This window comes from Pistacia vera, unplaced genomic scaffold, assembly GCF_008641045.1.
Source record: "Pistacia vera cultivar Batoury unplaced genomic scaffold, PisVer_v2 Contig478, whole genome shotgun sequence".
Lineage (NCBI taxonomy): Eukaryota > Viridiplantae > Streptophyta > Magnoliopsida > Sapindales > Anacardiaceae > Pistacia > Pistacia vera.
In genome coordinates, this window is record NW_022196310.1 from 1,140,349 (window position 1) to 1,156,812 (window position 16,464).

General features: G+C 35.2%; 3 protein-coding genes across 6 annotated transcripts in view; 2 read left to right on the plus strand and 1 right to left on the minus strand.

The window, feature by feature from the left end:
* LOC116146487 (homeobox protein knotted-1-like 6) overlaps window positions 1-3,013 on the minus strand; it is a 28,276-nt gene extending 25,263 nt beyond the window's left edge. Inside the window, exons 1-3 of the mRNA XM_031431902.1 lie at window positions 2,381-3,013; window positions 1,773-1,895; window positions 1,342-1,462 (exon numbers count right to left, since the gene is read on the minus strand). Of these exons, the coding sequence (XP_031287762.1) occupies window positions 1,342-1,462; window positions 1,773-1,895; window positions 2,381-2,698 (562 nt within the window). The 5' untranslated portion in view covers window positions 2,699-3,013. The remainder of the gene's footprint in view (window positions 1-1,341; window positions 1,463-1,772; window positions 1,896-2,380) is intronic.
* Window positions 3,014-4,653: 1,640 nt separating this feature from the next.
* LOC116146489 (diphthine methyltransferase homolog) lies at window positions 4,654-8,375 on the plus strand. Of its 3 annotated transcripts, none has more exons than XR_004130507.1 (4): window positions 4,654-4,847; window positions 4,941-5,278; window positions 5,428-6,239; window positions 7,956-8,375. XR_004130507.1 is itself a non-coding variant. In XM_031431904.1 (3 exons), the coding sequence occupies exons 2-3, from the start codon at window positions 4,951-4,953 to the stop codon at window positions 6,147-6,149; spliced, it is 1,050 nt and encodes a 349-aa protein (XP_031287764.1). In that variant the 5' UTR covers window positions 4,654-4,847; window positions 4,941-4,950; the 3' UTR covers window positions 6,150-6,625. The 3 variants fall into 3 exon arrangements, 1 of the variants encoding a protein (XP_031287764.1); XR_004130508.1 differs by having other exon boundaries at window positions 4,949-5,278; XM_031431904.1 differs by lacking the exon at window positions 7,956-8,375 and having other exon boundaries at window positions 5,428-6,625.
* A 606-nt stretch (window positions 8,376-8,981) lies between these two features.
* Window positions 8,982-15,929, plus strand: LOC116146511. 2 transcript variants are annotated; one of them, XM_031431927.1, is made up of 13 exons: window positions 8,982-9,448; window positions 9,888-10,023; window positions 10,423-10,556; window positions 10,856-11,057; window positions 11,558-11,796; window positions 11,916-12,027; window positions 12,243-12,387; window positions 12,559-12,704; window positions 12,811-12,980; window positions 13,435-13,743; window positions 13,834-13,886; window positions 14,286-14,500; window positions 14,598-15,929. In XM_031431927.1, exons 1-13 carry the CDS (start codon window positions 9,242-9,244, stop codon window positions 15,794-15,796), a joined length of 3,267 nt encoding a protein of 1,088 aa, XP_031287787.1. In that variant the 5' UTR covers window positions 8,982-9,241; the 3' UTR covers window positions 15,797-15,929. The 2 variants fall into 2 exon arrangements, with proteins under 2 accessions (XP_031287787.1, XP_031287788.1); XM_031431928.1 differs by lacking the exons at window positions 8,982-9,448; window positions 9,888-10,023 and having other exon boundaries at window positions 10,463-10,560.
* Window positions 15,930-16,464: the final 535 nt, after the last annotated feature.

Below are 16,464 nucleotides of genomic sequence, written 5' to 3' on the forward strand. Positions count from 1 at the left end.
GTGACCTAACTTAAACAAAAGTAATATTTTGGGAGCCTAACTATTTGTACTTGACTCTGACAGGATATCTTGTGTTCATCGCAAGATTCTATCAGCTATCTATTTATGTTAATGATGTGGATGATGAAGGAGAAAAGAGATTTGCTTTCAGTTGAGGTTATATTTTATGCATATGAACTGCCAGCAACTATTCTCTAAACTCTTTTTTATTGTGAAAAGAAACATTTCTCAGACAACAACTATTAAAATAGCATCTCTCATTAGACCATTCTCAAGGAATTATTTTTAATTCCTACTCACGGCATGCACAGCAACTCACACTCCACTGGAACTATAAACTCTAGTTATAAAACCAGAAATAATAGTAAAAAAACTACCATTACAGATGTAAATTAGTAAAAAATCTATTAAGCAAAGGAATTACCATAACTATTTGCACTCGCATTGCAGATCACTATGAGTATACCAGTTAGTTTAACTGATTAAATCTTTTGGTATTGTTCCAAACGGGGTATAGAGACAATCTCACTCACCCCAAGGTGGAGCGAGATTTAGTTTAGATTTAAAAATTTGAAATTAACAAGGAAAAAAATGCAAGATAATAGATGACTACATTTACATGTAAGTTTCTTTAGCAAATTTATGATTCATGAAGTACAAAGTTGGTTCAATAAGTGCTTTAGCAAAATTCTTTTATCCATTGTCAAAAATACTCTTTCTGAAATTACCAACATCCATACATTAGCCAATTTTAATAAAGACAGTTGGAAACATTAAACACTGATGGTGATTTAGCAGACTTAGCAAGTATTAAATGCCCCACCTATACTAGCAACACCCCATTATATAGTAGTAGAAGAAATTAAACCAAGCTAAATTGTATAAAAGCCGCACGTGGCAAAGATGTCTTCCCGATTTCTTGTTCTTTTAAGATTGTTTTGAGAAGTTTTTATTCCTAATAGCAGCAAGGAAACATGGAGGCTATGGACATAAACAACAGTAGAAAGGAAGAGGACCTGATCTAATATTTGAGGCTACGGTGGCAATTGAGAACCCAACATCGGAACATGGCCTATAAAAGCAATCACTAATATTCATGTGAGTTTTTTCCTGCTAACGTGCGCCTAATTTCTTCCCTTATGAAAATGGCTTTCTATTTTCTATGTGATCATGTAGCTGTATCACACACAGTTAAATTAATAAAGAAATACAAAGGCAGCCACATACACGGGGAAAATAAAAATCTCTGCAGCACAAACATCAACAAACTACATTAAATTAATTGAAATTAACACTAAGCATGTTATTGAGAGAGAGAGAGAGAGAGAGAGAGAGAGAGACCAGAACCAGTAGCGCAGAGATTACTCAGCTGCGTTTCCATATTGTTTATAAACGCAGTTGCTTCATCAAAAGGCGTTGATAGATCCGATTTATACTTCAACAATATATCGCAATAAATGTCCTTGAGAAAAAGAAAAAAAGAAAAATTAGTCATAAATGAAATCAAAGAAATTTGGAAGGGCAAGAGATTGCAGTTGCACAGAAAAGACAATACATGGAGGGAAATAAACTTAGGTTATTTAAAGAAGAAAACTATTCAGTGTATGAGAGAGAAAGAAAAGGCAGACAATAGTACGGGAAAGTTATAATTAGGGTTTCGGACCTTTCGGTCTATTGGATAAGAAACTGAGATTTGAGAGAGAGAGACACTTCTGATTAGGGTTTGGAGTAAATAAATAAGAAAGTCGGTTTAAAGAGATAGACAGAGGAACCATGAACTCGTCCAGCTCGGGATCGGCGCCTAAGCAACTTGAAACGACAGTGTTTCGCTTATTAACATCACTTTCTCGCCTGATTTCATCCAACACCAGAGCTATTTCCGGTGGCGCTCCCACCTAAAACACACATGGTTAAAGTTTTACTAATCACAACTGGAAAAAACGAGAAACTACAAATCAAAAACAGAAAAAAGAATCAATCGAAACATTTAAGTCCTGCAAATCTAAAGCAACAGTCAAAACCGCGGGAAAAGTCTAGCTCTTAACGAGCAAGAAGTAAGATGTATAAATATCATTCTATCTCAAGGTTACATGAGTCCACACGCTGAGACCTGATATTGATAAATAAGTAGTTGTATCTACTGCTAGAAATTACCATGAATACACAAACTTAAATGTCCTTTTCTTCTTCTTTTTTTTTTTTTTTTTTTTTCTAAATTTTCTACAGCTTTTACTTCTGTTTAAATCTCTTAGCTTTATACGTAGGAGAACCCATCTACGACAAAAAACTATTGAATTAGTTTTTTGCATCAGTCCGTGACCGTCTACAAGGCAAACAAATAAAGGGCTTAAAAAGGACTTATTATAATGTGTATAGATACCTTCTGGCAATCAATATAGGCTTCGAGTAGTTTAGGGTAAAGAGGATGAGAAGCGATTTTAGCTCTAATTGCACTGGAAACAGCAACTTGTTCATCTGAACCGTTTCTTTGAATCTCAGGCACCATTGAAGCAGCGTCAGACATCCCAGAAGAACCAGACCCCAACTGCTCGGATCCATAAACAGGATGCCTATCGCCAAAAGCAACAACGGCGGTTGAAATATTGTGATAGTTGGCCCAAGTAACCATATTCTCTGCAGGCGCCTGCTGCATAGAATAATCAAGGCTTGAATGGAGACCGTACAGCTCATCCATCATTAAAGAAGAAGAAGAAGAAGAAGAAGAAGAAGAAGATATAGAGAATTGTGTTTTGTGTGTAGTTATAAATAACAAAAGCCTGAAGAGATGGTGATAGAGTTAATGAAGTGAGGGTAGAAACACATGGAAAGTTGTGTGTGGAAGAGGGAGAGAAGTGAAGAAGTAAATAAACGAAGTGACAGAGAGAGTATTAATGTTACGGTGATGAGTGTGAGTGAATGTGAAATTAAGAAGGGTATTAAGTTTCGTGGAAATGGTAGTGACAGTGGGAGAGTGATTCACAGTAACCCATCTATTGGAGAGGGTTTGATTTTTAGCGTACGAACAAGGAGAAAGCTCAGACCACCCTGGCCCTCCTCTGATAGTTCCTTCTTTTCACTCTTTTCATCTCTGCCGACCTCCACGTTTTCCTGAAGCGCGTTATCATCACTTCCTGTTACTACATTCAAAAAGTATCTTCCTCATGTATCATGTCAATATACACATTTCATCATCTCTCCAGTCCAGCCTCCCTTTTACAATTTCCACTAATTAATTAAAACCCCTAAAGGCCTAAACAACAGAACATCAGCGTTAATAATATGCGTTCATGTTTTACTTAACATAAACAATTCACATCATCATATTCAATGCCATTTTTCTGTTCTAGAACAACTTGCTAATTTTTATATAGAAAGAACACTGAGTGAAGGCAAGAACCGCATAAGAATCATTTTCTTGCCATTAATGCAGTTATTATTCTCCCACCTTAGTTAATTGTATAAGCTTTGTTTAGTCTTTTACTCTTAATAAATCCATCAGATTTCATCATTATTAAGTTTTTACATAGTGGATATCACTTTTTATTTAAAACAAAGAGACAATGACTCATGACCGTTGAATCACCTTTCATCTCTCACTCTCTCTCAAAAGTAATCCAACTTCTATTTTTAATATTTTAAACCCTAAATTCAACTTTGAGATTCCTTCACCTTTAGAGTTGAATTTCAACGTATCAGTTTTTGACAGTTTTAGGGTTGAGTTCTTCCAATCCATACTGTCATTATACATGTGCTCAATATTCTCTTTTCATTAATTACCTTTGAGTGATCGAGTGATTCAATAAAAACTTTTGGGTATATTACTTAAGAGGTCTAAATTCAAATTTCTTTTCGTTTACTAATATGGGTAGATACTGAAGTTCTTTCTCAGCTGATAGTTTTAGGGTCTCAAAGAGTAATTGAGGTATGTGTAAACTAGCTTGAACACTCCGATCATAAAAAAATAAAATATATATATATATTCTCTTCATTGTGTGTAATGTAGGTTGAAGAATTGGGTCAAACATCACTCTAATTCTAAAAGCATAATTTTATAATTAGGATGTTATAATGTTTATTTTATCAGGATTACGTTTAAATAACATTGAATTCATCTAAATTGATTAAAGTAAGTACTTTACATCACAGAATCCCATTGTATATAAGCATAATCCTAACAGAATCAGTAAAAGCATGTACATGGTGACTAAAAAATACGCTACAGGAGATCAAAATTAAAAGAAAATGCAAATAAATGTGACAAACTCAATAGAATTTGATTAAAATAAATAAACCCATGAACATTGGTGCTTTTCAAGCTAGAATTGAATATGTAAAATGCATGCTTTTAAGTCGTTGAATTTGAGGTTATGTGGTGGATTGAGAATTATTATCAAAATGGGGTTAGTGGAGTGGGGTTAACTTAGCTTATAATCATGATTCATGCCCATATTATTATTATTGAGAATAAAGCATGTGAGAGCAGTCATTCATCAAACATTATATTATATATTAATCACTTGAGAATATGTGTAATCTTAAAAGTAAATGACTACTAATTAGATCACAAACGTGTACCGACTACCGAAAGCTCATATAAATTAACTTATTATTCTTTCTTTTAACTCCCACTTCGCGCTGTCTCCATTCCAAACCAAGCGCGGGAGTTAACTGTAACTGCTCGCGCCAAGAATTATTAATCCCCAAACACCCAAAGTCCCAAACATCTCTCTCTCTCTCTCTCTCTCTCTGTTCTCGCTTGCATTGCATTGGCTCGTCTGATTCCCAACAAATTCATAACGTTAAACGTTTCCTTCACAAACTGTTTCAGTTAGCGCCAGCTTACAACGGTAACGTTTCTTTATTTGGCTGTGCATTTACACACAAACTGTTTGACGAAATGCCCAAATCAAAATCACTTGGAAATTTTATGTTTTGAACAGTTTTATAGGTATGGACGTGGCGCACTGCAAACTGGACGGCAATGCAGACGCCGTGGAGTTTTGTCCACACGACAATTACCACAGGGTTCTTGCGGCTTCAACGTATACTTTACAAGAAGGTGATAAGCCAAGTCGAACAGGAAGCATTTCGCTATTCAATGTCAATGCTGAAGAGAACAATATGGAATTGTTTTATAGAAGGGACACAGCTGGAATTTTTGATATTAAATGGAGCCCAGTTGGTGGTTTTATGGGTCCTTTGCTTGCCCAAGCTGATGCTGATGGTTATGTGAAGGTTTATAACCTTGAGTACTCTCTAGATGATTCAGAAGCTGGAGGTATATACGTTAAGATGTTTAGCAAGTTAAAATGGCATTTAGCTTCTTAGTATAGTAATCAGCAAGTGCATGTTAACATTTTAGGCGAAGCTATTAACAATATTGCTCATTAATTATATACTTACCTATGATTTTGTTTATTATTGCAGGGGGTTTTCTAAGAGATGTCAATTGTGAAAAGATCAGCTCCTCCATGTGCCTTTGCTTAGAGTGGAACCCATCAGCCACATCCATCACAGTTGGGCTTTCTGATGGTTCTGTTTCAATTATCTCCCTTGAAGAGTCAAAACTTGAAATTCAGCAAGACTGGAAAGCACATGATTTTGAACTATGGGCCACTTCATTTGACATTCACCAACCTCAGCTGGTGTACACCGGCTCAGATGACTGCAAATTTAGCTGTTGGGATATACGGGGTAGTACTTCATCCACATTGGCATTTCAGAACTCCAAGACTCACAAAATGGGTGTTTGTTGCATTGCTAAGAGCCCTAGTGATCCTAATACTGTACTTACTGGTAGTTATGACGAGCATCTGAGGGTATGGGATGTAAGGTCAATCTCAAAACCGGTGAATGAAACTTCAGTTTGTTTACGGGGAGGAGTTTGGAGAATCAAGCACCACCCTTTTGTACCAGGTGTGGTATTGACAGCTTGTATGCACAATGGATTTGCAGTTGTTGATGTTAAAGGGGAGAAAGCCGAAGTGATTGAAACTTATACCAAGCATGACTCCCTAGCTTATGGTGCAGATTGGCATAGAGGGGACATATCCCTGGAAGGCAAAAGAAAGAATAGTTTGGTGGCTACTTGCTCATTTTATGATCAGCTTCTCCGGATATGGATGCCAGAAAGTGACATCCTCACATGATTTGCTTCATTTAAATTTATCTTTTGCAGATAGATTGCAAGAATACAATAGCAATAACATGGGGAATTCTTCGTCGTCTTATTTTGTTAGGTATGAATCCATCCTAATTGTTAATCTTTATGCATTTTAATTTATCAAAAAGAAGAAGTACAGTTCTGGCTGTGTTTGAGAATTATATATATAGATCTTTTGTCTAAAGTGGAGGTCAGACGGCCACCCTTAAAACAGGGACCTCAATGTGCTACTGCTAATATGTTAGTTATTTGGTTAAAGATATCATGCTGTGATGCTTATACACTTACAGGAGAAATTAAATATTCTCCTTCAAAACTGAATAATGTATGTAGCTGTCATTGCTTTATGCGCGTCCTAGTGAAGAACTGAAATTGTTTAATAATTCACCAGAACCTTAACAAGTGGTGGTCTCCATAATCTTTTTCAATTAGGTCACTATCCATATTGTAAAAGGCAGGAGAACCCACTTCAAATAAATGATTGATATGATCAATATTTTATGAAGTTGCTTGTGGATGCTCTTTTGCTTTGTATGGTCAAGGTCAACAAAGGAGCCTTATAAATACTGTTGTCATTTGTAAAATATAAAGGCAAAGTATTTTGGTTGTTCATACTGCTTTACTCAATTAAAAGTTTCACTGTTTGTTTAACCATTGCGCCAATTTCATTTTCATCACATTTAATTGCTTTAAAATTAGTTGGTGTTAGCTTCAATACAAAGAGACAAAGATTTCAATGTTGCGGTGGTACGCTGAGCTCTTCAAAGGTACTATTGTGTGTGTGAGAAGGTAATTTCATGGTCGTAATTTTTGAAATTGTGCAAACATATTTTATGTATTTATTAAAAGACTTAACAAGAGTGTCTGAATTATGTCTTGTTCTGCTGACTGGTCAAAACTATATATAATTGGGTTTGACGTGGGCCACTAATTGACAAAAAGACACGGGCTTTTGCTTTTTGCTTTTGAGCTATGGAGTGTGGAGCCCCTTTGATAGGATAGGATGACCTCTGTTTATGTCTCATGGAGGAACCACGACTTGTCGTCTGCATGTTTTATAACGGAGGACACTATTTTCTAGCTAGATGACGTGTAGTCTCTTTTTTTTTTTTGGGTACCAGTGGATGATCGGATCAGTTTGTGCATATTTCAACAAATCCCGTGAGATTTTGAAGTTAACGGCAAGTAAGCTTTCTATAGTTATCCCTTATTAGTAGTATTGGAGATTCGAACTTAGAATCTCTTGAGTAATACATCTAAGAGTTCGAAGCGAACCACCAAACATGTAGTCCCTTGGTTTTATCATTTTTTAAATTATTTCATTCAACACTATTTTTCATAATAATTTCAGGGAAATTAAGGTTCCGTTTGGTTCATTATTCTAATAGTTTTTAAAATAATCTTTTAAAAAAAGTTAAATTAGGTGGGTATTACGATGTAGGTTTGGAAATTAACAAAAATATCTCTTATGTTTGTTTATTTACTAAACGCCCCTATAATAGAATATTAAAAGTTAACAAAAACACCTCAAACTCACCCATTAAATACGGACAGTCGGTCACTATTGTCGAAGGATGGTCACAGTGTTTTTGCAATTTCTAAAAAAAATATTTGGGGGTGTTTAGTTAAATTAACAAATTTAAGAGGTGTAAAAGAAATTAAAAAATATATAATAGTATTTTAGGAATAATGGTATTTTACTGTTTAACTTTTTCGGGAATACTAATAATAGTATTTCCAAAAACGAAACAAAACGGGGCCTAATTTTCTAAGTACTCTTGTTTTTTGCTAGCAAACTGGGCCTAATACAACACTAGAAGACATGAGAGTAGCAGAATGATGAAGTGAAGAGATAATATTCTAGAGGCTGAGCTTAAAAGATTGTTTATCTTGCTGCAACTCAACTGCCATTGCATGAAGATGTTTCTATCACCTTTTTGTCTTTGCTATTTTTTCTTCTCTAATATGGGGCCTCAACATCCTCCAAAAGAGATACACCTTTCCTTGTTTATTCAATTCCTTTCTGCTTTCACTTCCAATCACAAAAATGATGGTGCCATATTCATATCTCAGAATCCCCCAGCCCCACCTCCCAATTTCTGCAATTTCGAAGTAAATTGTGACAACAAAATTTGAATTTGAAAGAAAGTTAATGTACACAGGATCACATTGTATTAGCTGGATTAATGGGGTCGTTGATTCGAATCTGTTCTTGCTGTACACTACACATAAAAATTATTGAACAACTCTGAATCAAGAACATGGCGTCTGTCGTTGAAGGCAGTTCATGCACGTGCAAGTGATTTCTTTTTTTTTTTTTTCCTTAACATAACTCTAAACAACGAGAAACTATAATAATAATCATTTGACCCTTCTATTAGCCAATAAAATTTGCCATAAAATCTATCCAGCTGGCCTGAATTTTTACCTTATTCAAAAGTTGTATATCAATGGTGATTGACCAACCGTATCCAAAAGCTTCCAAATCTGGGAAAAATAATTTGGAGACTGAGATGCCTCAGTTTTGCATGCCAGACAAAGCTGTCAAAGTAATCGGAAATTATGTATTAAACACAAAGCTGTAAACTGTTATTTTCCTGTTTCTAGCTTGGTAGAACAAAATTAAACTAGAATTAAATCCATTTAAGTATCCGGGAGTTCATTTTCATTAGATTTCAACCCTCTTCATTTATTTTATGTCCACAGTAGGGATGATTCTTTGACTCTATTTTTATGAAAAATGAAAAATCTTTCCCCTTGGGATCTCTCTCTCTCTTTCTCTTAACTAGTGAAATCACACACACTTGTCTTGAACTGTCAGTCTCATGTGCTCTATCCTTAAACTGACAACTTTCACCAGCCACTAAACTTTATTATTATTATCTTCTCTAATCTCTCTTCTGCTTCTTCTGCACCTCATTTTCCCACCATTCTTCCATGCATTGCGTTGCTCTCTTACTTCATCACTTTCTACACAAATCCCACAAGTGAAATGTCTCTTTTGTGCCTGTTGATTTCACCTTCTGCATAACTGAGACTTCAGTTTGAACTATTGAGGCTCTCTCTCTGAGAACTGAAATGAGTTTGTACAAGTTTTCATGGCTGGTTTTGCATTGTTGGCTTCTTTCTCTTCTGTTGTTCAAAGCTCATGCTGATGCTTCAGAGGCCTCTGTCAAGTTCTTGAAAGCTCCAAAACCATTTTCACGTCTCAACTCAGCCAAATTTTTGTTTCAAGTACCGGTGGGTGGAAATGGCAGTTGCACAGACTGCACCATCAGTTGCAAGGTTTGATGAACTCTTCACAATGCAATTTTATAATCCTTTTTTTTTGTTCTCTGTTTTCTCCCCTTTAAAAGGATTCGTTTCATGGTTTATGGTCATAAATTAAAGTGGTTGGTTTGTCGAAGTTGTAATTGTAATTTGTGCCTTTGCTTCAAGGTTTATCAGTTGAATTTCTTTGTTCTTCACCAGTTTCGGCAAACAAGCATAATTAAAATATAAAAAGCTTAAACTTCCCTATTAATCACCCAAGAAAACATATGTAAATTCAATCTTCTGGATATCCTGATTGTTCAAAATTTTCTTGTTAAATTACAAGGATGAAACTTTGTCTATTAACCAATTGGTGGGTCGTTGTATCTATTGAAAAAAATACATGACATTCTTGCGTTTGATATTTTTGGTTATTAAAGTTGATGGTTATTTATATATTTCATGGATGCAGCTGGATGATGGCATTGCTTCAGATTGTGGAGCTAGGGAGGTTTCATATACAGGCCTGCAGGATGGAAATCATACGTTTGTTGTCTGCAGCAATGGATCTCTAGGAGTTAGCTGCTCTAGCTATACCTGGATTGTTGGTTAAGAAGCCTGCCTCTATCTTTTTGAGATTTTTTTTTTTTAATTGTTTCTCCAATTTAAAAATGAACTCTGCTAGTCTAAAAATGTGTTAAAAGTATAAGATTTAATGCTTCTGGATGTTTCCTAATTGAACATGGAAAAGTTGCAGAAAATGAGTTTTAGAATTTTATCAAACGCCCAGAATTAGGGAGTGTATAACGGTTTAAGAAGTGGCAACATTGATAAATGAAACAATGTACTTGTTGATCAATGAAAGGTTATGACTTAAATTTATAAAGCCTCTACTGAAACAGAATATTATTTCTTCTGATATTCAGGTTTGGATGTGTTGGCACTTATATTGACATTGATTTCAGTCTAATCCTTGACTAAAGTTGGGTTTTGTCTCTTTTTGGCAGATACTGTCTCCCCTACAGCACATATAACTGCATCATCGTCATTTACAAATGAACTAAACATCTCTGTAAATATTTCTTTCACTGAACCCTGTGTTGGTGGAGGTTTCGGATGTTCTTCTGTGAATGCCTGCAACGTGAGTAGGTGACAAATTTTAATAAGAGGGTTACTTCTTAGTTCTTACCAATCCTACAAATGAAATCTGGTTTTACTCAATCAACAAAATAATGTCAAAGTGGTGTGGATACATTATTTGGATCATATCATTATTTCGGCACTATTGTTGCTGGAGTTTTGAGCACTTATACATATGAAGCAGTTGATTTTTCTCAAAAATAAAATTTATCAGTTCACAATAGTTAGAATATTGGTTAGCACCACTAAGCTAATTAATAATAAATTAACTCCTGAACATATTTTTTTGTCTTTCTTCAGCTGCTGGTTTATGGTGCCGGCCAAGTTGTACCATCTTCACTTATTACTCTGCAACTGACCCTCAAATATAGCCTTCTTGTGAGTTTATCACCTATGGTTCAATATGGGAGAGTGATATTGGTAATGGGTAAGAATTTTTGCACTGACAGTGCTGGGAACAAATTTACAAGGACAGCAAATTCGACTTTCTATGTGCATTTTGGTGAGTTAATTCTCTCATTCATCTTCAATCATCAAGTAGTTGTTTGAAATTTAATCTGTATAATTGTCCAAAACATGACCTTCTTATAGTAATGAATGAAAAATAAATTGCTCCAGCTTTTTGATTATTTCTAGTTTATCTCAGTGAAAGCTTTTATTGTGTTTCTAGGCCTTGGACTTTTGAGAAATGGCTAGATTGTTGGTTTTAATTAACCCAAAGTTGAGAAATCAAAATGTAAAAGCATTTTACGTTGAAATGTTTAATCCCTGCAGATTCTGATTCACACAGATATTATCTACTTTTCTAAAAATGTTCCTAGAAATAGTTAGATTAAAGAAATATATTACTGGCTTTCAAAATTCCAATTTACTTTTTAGCTTTGAGTTTTCCATTCTTACTTTTTCCTCTCTTTAACACCTCAAATTTATTTTTAAAGTTAGAAGGACTAACTTTGTGACCCAATTTACTCTGTTCCATTGCTGGTTTTTTGTATTCTACAGATAGAAGAAGTGTGTTTGTCAATCTAAGGTCACATGTTCCTGAAAAGTTACTTCAGCTGGATAGTGAAACTAGGACTGTGCAGGCAACTAATAATTATGACAACTTGAAGGTGTATTTTTACTTCTCAGAACCTGTTCTGAACTCATCTGTGGAAATTCTGAACTCTATCAATACAAGTCAGGGCGCACTTCTTCCCATTACTGGAGCAAACTATGGGAACCGTAGATTTGGCTTTATGGTTAGTTGATTTACACTTTTAATGTATTCAAGTTTTTTTTTTTTTCGTTATTACCATTCAAATCTCTGGAAACCTTACATATGAATAGTGTACAAATCATATGCACTCTTTCTTCTCAGGTTACAAATGTATCTAGCATTGCTATAATCACTGTAGGCCTCGTCACGGAATCCATTATAAGCATTCCTGGGACTCCTGTCTCTCCAATTAAACCAGTTACTTTCCTTTATGGTATAAACCACATTCTTTTCCGATAGAATCAGATTACATTTCTTTTTTCCTTCTGCTGAACTTAAAAACCAGGAGGTTGACAAATGAAGCTTTTAAATTCAGTTCAAATCAATCATTATAAGTGAACATGAATTCTTTTAGATTTTTTTTCTTCCTTTGTGTATTTTGTAGATGTCATTCTTTCCTTATGACCTGAGTATAGATGTGTTCATCAGATTCTCAGAGGCCTGCTGTGAGATTGAGTACAACATCTGGTATGAGGACTAAGCAGCACAGTATCCCAATCTCAATCAAGTTCTTGAAGCCTGTATTTGGCTTTAACTCCTCTTTTATATCAGTCTCAGGAGGACTTTTGCAGAGGCAAGATATTTTCTCTTTGCAACCTCTATATGCACTTGCTAATGGTACTTTTTAAAAATGTGACTTTTTTGATCCATTTACAGGTTATTGAAAGGAACAACACATTTAAAAATAATGTTGAAAAAGTATCAATTCAATTTTAATTTTATTTCGTTTTTTAATGTGCTCCAGATTTTATGAAGTAAGTAAGAGTCTATACGTTGTAGAGATACAAGCAGCTGATGATGATGTCGTTTCTGTTAACATTCCTGAAAATGTGACTGGGGATGTTGCTGGTAACAAAAATCTACCATCTAATGTTCTACAAGTGAGACAATGTAAGAAATTCTTGCTTTTTGATTGTTATTAGCTCAATTGATGTGTTTCATGCAAAATTCATTTTTTAAACATATTTCTGACATAAATTATGACACGTATCTACAGATTCTGTACCTCTTATTTCTTTTGTGATTTCTGCATTTGTAACTGCCACTTTTTTGGCAACATCACTTGTTGCGGGACTTCTCACTGTCTCTACTGCAAGCCTTCTGTCTGCTGGAGCACTGTCAAGGCCATCTTTCTTGTTGCTGTCTGATCCTGCAAGGAACCTTTTTGTATGATACCTAACTTATTTGAACTATTATTAGCTTGAGCAATCCCTTGGTTATTCACTAGCTTGTGAATGTTAATGATAAGCTAGACTGGAGATTGAATGGTAGTTTTGAGATAGTGAAATTCATTTCCACTGCCTTCTTGATAACTCACATATCATGAATAATTTTAGAATAATTTCATTGTGACACCATGAACCATACTACATGGAACATTTGAGGAAATAAATTCTCCAGAAGTTCTATGTTTCTCTCCTTTTTTTCAGTTAACAGTTTCCTAAATTTTGTAAATATCAATTTTGTTATGTCACTTACTAAATGAAGGCTAGAGCCCAAAGAGATTAAACTTTATTGAGTTTGAAAATACAGTAGCGTTAGAATTGATGTAGATTTAATCTGCAAGTGCCATTAAGTTGTAACACTGAAATCTTCACTCGTATGTGTTCTTTTTAAACAGAGAACTGCATGCCACATTCAGGTTTTTGCACTGTCTAGATGGCTGGCCGTTGCATTGCCAGTTGAATATTATGAATTTGTAAGGGCTTTACAGTGGAGTATTCCCTACCTTAATCTACCATGGGAAACTGGGAATGTTCAGCCAGTCATGGTGAGCTCCAGTCACCCTCCTGGCCCACGTTCCTACATCTCCAAATGTCATCATTTAGAGAATTTTCAGAGCGAACCACCAAAAGAAGGGAATTTAAACAGGGCAGCTCTGGTATATGGGGCGCCACTTACTCCAACGGAATACAGAATGTTTTTTGAGGTCGAAAATCATTTTTCCTACCACTTATTTTTAGTTCCTAATGGAATTTGATGAATATTTTGAATGATCCAATGTGTTAATTGTATGCAGAGCCAAACTGTGAAACCTGAAGCAGAATATATGGATTTACAACATTTGAATGGGTAAGTTATTGAATGTTTATTTTGATCTTTTCAATATCTGTCCCCTTGCCTATGGATTGTAGAGATATTATAAGAATTTTGATATAAATTTAAAAGCTAAGCAAAGGTCTTTGAAAAAAGTAACAATAAAGTGTACATTTAAAGGTAAAACTACACTATTTTAAGATTAATATAGACTGCAGTGCAGCTCTCATCTGAAGAGCTACTTTGTCCACTCCAATCATAGACATTCTTTCAAGTGCTATCGAAAACTTAAAATCGAAGATCTGCAAATCCTTACAAGATGCTGAACCTTTTAACCTTTTATTATTAGGTTTAAGTTAATTCCTTGGTTCATTTCTGGAGTTCAAGTGCTATGAAAAGATTCCTTACTATCTCACTGCTCTCACCTTCTTGTAGTTGGAGAGATTTCGATAGAAGCATGTTCTGGTTAGCTGTAATTGGTGGCAGTTTGATACTTCTGCATGCTTTTCTCATTCTTATTTTAAAGCTTAAAAAGAAAAAGTCTGAAACAAAGAGAGGCTATGGAGCACTGATATTCCCACGTTTTGAGATATTTCTTGTAATTCTTGCACTACCTTGTGTTTGCAAGGCCTCTGCTGCTTTAGTTACAGGTACCTTCACATTCTGCTTTTGAATTTTGCATTACATGCCATTGCAAGTAATGTGAATTAATGCATAAGATTTATATCTTGTCTTCTACTCTGCTAGGTGGAACACCATCGGGGCTTATAGTTGGCGTTCTGCTATTGGCGATAGTGTCTTTTCTTCTGCTGTGCTTGCTCTTATTCCTCTCAATTGGAATTACGTTTGGGAAACTGCTTTTGTACAAGGAAGTTCATCAAGAAGGCCAGATATTTCACTGGTATCAAGAGATCATTCGAGTAACTCTCGGTCCTGGTAAAAGAGGTCAATGGACATGGAAAGATGCACCAAACTCTGTATTTCTAACGATGTTTGGCCCTCTATTTGAAGATCTGAGAGGTCCGCCTAAATACATGCTTTCACAGATCTCTGGGGGCAATCCCCACAAGCGTGGTGATCGTATCATTGCCTCTGATGATGAAATAGAAGATGCAGAAGCACCTTTCATACAGAAGCTGTTTGGAATACTTAGAATATACTACACACTACTTGAATCTGTGAAAAGAGTTTTGCTAGGAATTGTGGCTGGTGCTTATATTGATGACTGGTCATCTAAATCGCCAACAATCGTATTATTAAGCATTACCTGCTTTCAGCTCTTTTTCCTCGTTCTGAAGAAGCCTTTCATTAAGAAAAAGGTTCAGTTGGTTGAGATCATTTCAGTTGCCTGTGAAGTGGGTATATTTACTCTTTGTTTGGTTCTCTTGGAGAAAGAATTTTCAGTCGGAGAAGAGACTAAAATCGGAATCTTTATGATTATAGTTTTCTTGATAGGATACTTTGCACTGTTGATGAATGAATGGTATGCGTTGTATAGACAGACAAAGCAGCTGGATGGTGCCAAAAGTTCTTTTTCAACAGGCCTGAAAGTAGCTTCATTTGGATTTCTCCTGCTTGTCCTCCCTCAGAAACTGATAAAAAAATTGGAAAGCAAATTTCCATCGACTCAACATGAGGATGGCGCTGGCGGAACTGGGGATGCTACTTCTTCAGCTGAAAGATATAGGAGCTCTGGGACTGGGAGTCGGAGTTCAGGTACAACAGATAGACCATGGACGAAACAGCTAAGAGAACTGGCAAAATCTAGCTTTAGTAAACAAGGAAGTGGAGGCCCAAATGATCCATCAACTTCGAGTAGTTATCCGAACTGGAGTGGTTTCTGGAGCAAAAGGAGTGGAAGTTCATCTTTAAACTCACCTTCAGAGTCCAAGCCAAAACCAAAGGGATTGTACAAAGATTTAGAAGCCATTTTTGCAGCCAAGTGAATCTAAAACCATTGTTACACAAGTAAGAACTTGAAGCTACATTGTTATGCTGTCATTGGTGTTTGAGAGCTGCTGTATATTTATTTACACAATTACTTGTTGAAAGCAAAAATTCAGCACAGAATTTCCTGTTGATTATGTGATTTTATGTTCGTAGGATTCATTACAAAATCTCTTATATAGACTTACATAATTTGCAGTTCCATTGAAAAAAAAAAAAAGTCGATAATATGCTTGTATTTATTGAAGGGTATAAATGTGAAAAAAGAAGAAGTGAAGGGTAAATATAGGATTGCAGACAGTGTTAGTGACAAAAAGGTAATTATAGAGTCAGCTCCTATCAAACTTTGACTCGAATATGCCCTTTAGAGCGTTTGGTTCAGAGAATGTTAGATTACTGGGAATATTGGATTACTAGAATTTTATATTACCTTGAAAATTACTAGAAATCTTTAAGAAAATGTGTTTGGTTAGTTGGTAGGCATGTTATATTAATATGTTTAGTTAAGGGAAATAAATTGGTGGGTATATTATTTAAATTACTAAATTACCTACTTTTTAAATATTAATATAATATTATTTTTATTATTAATTTTTGAATAATTTTTTTAGCCCCAAATATTTCCAATTTAGCTAAAACACCCTGCTTATATAAAACTTTAATTTAT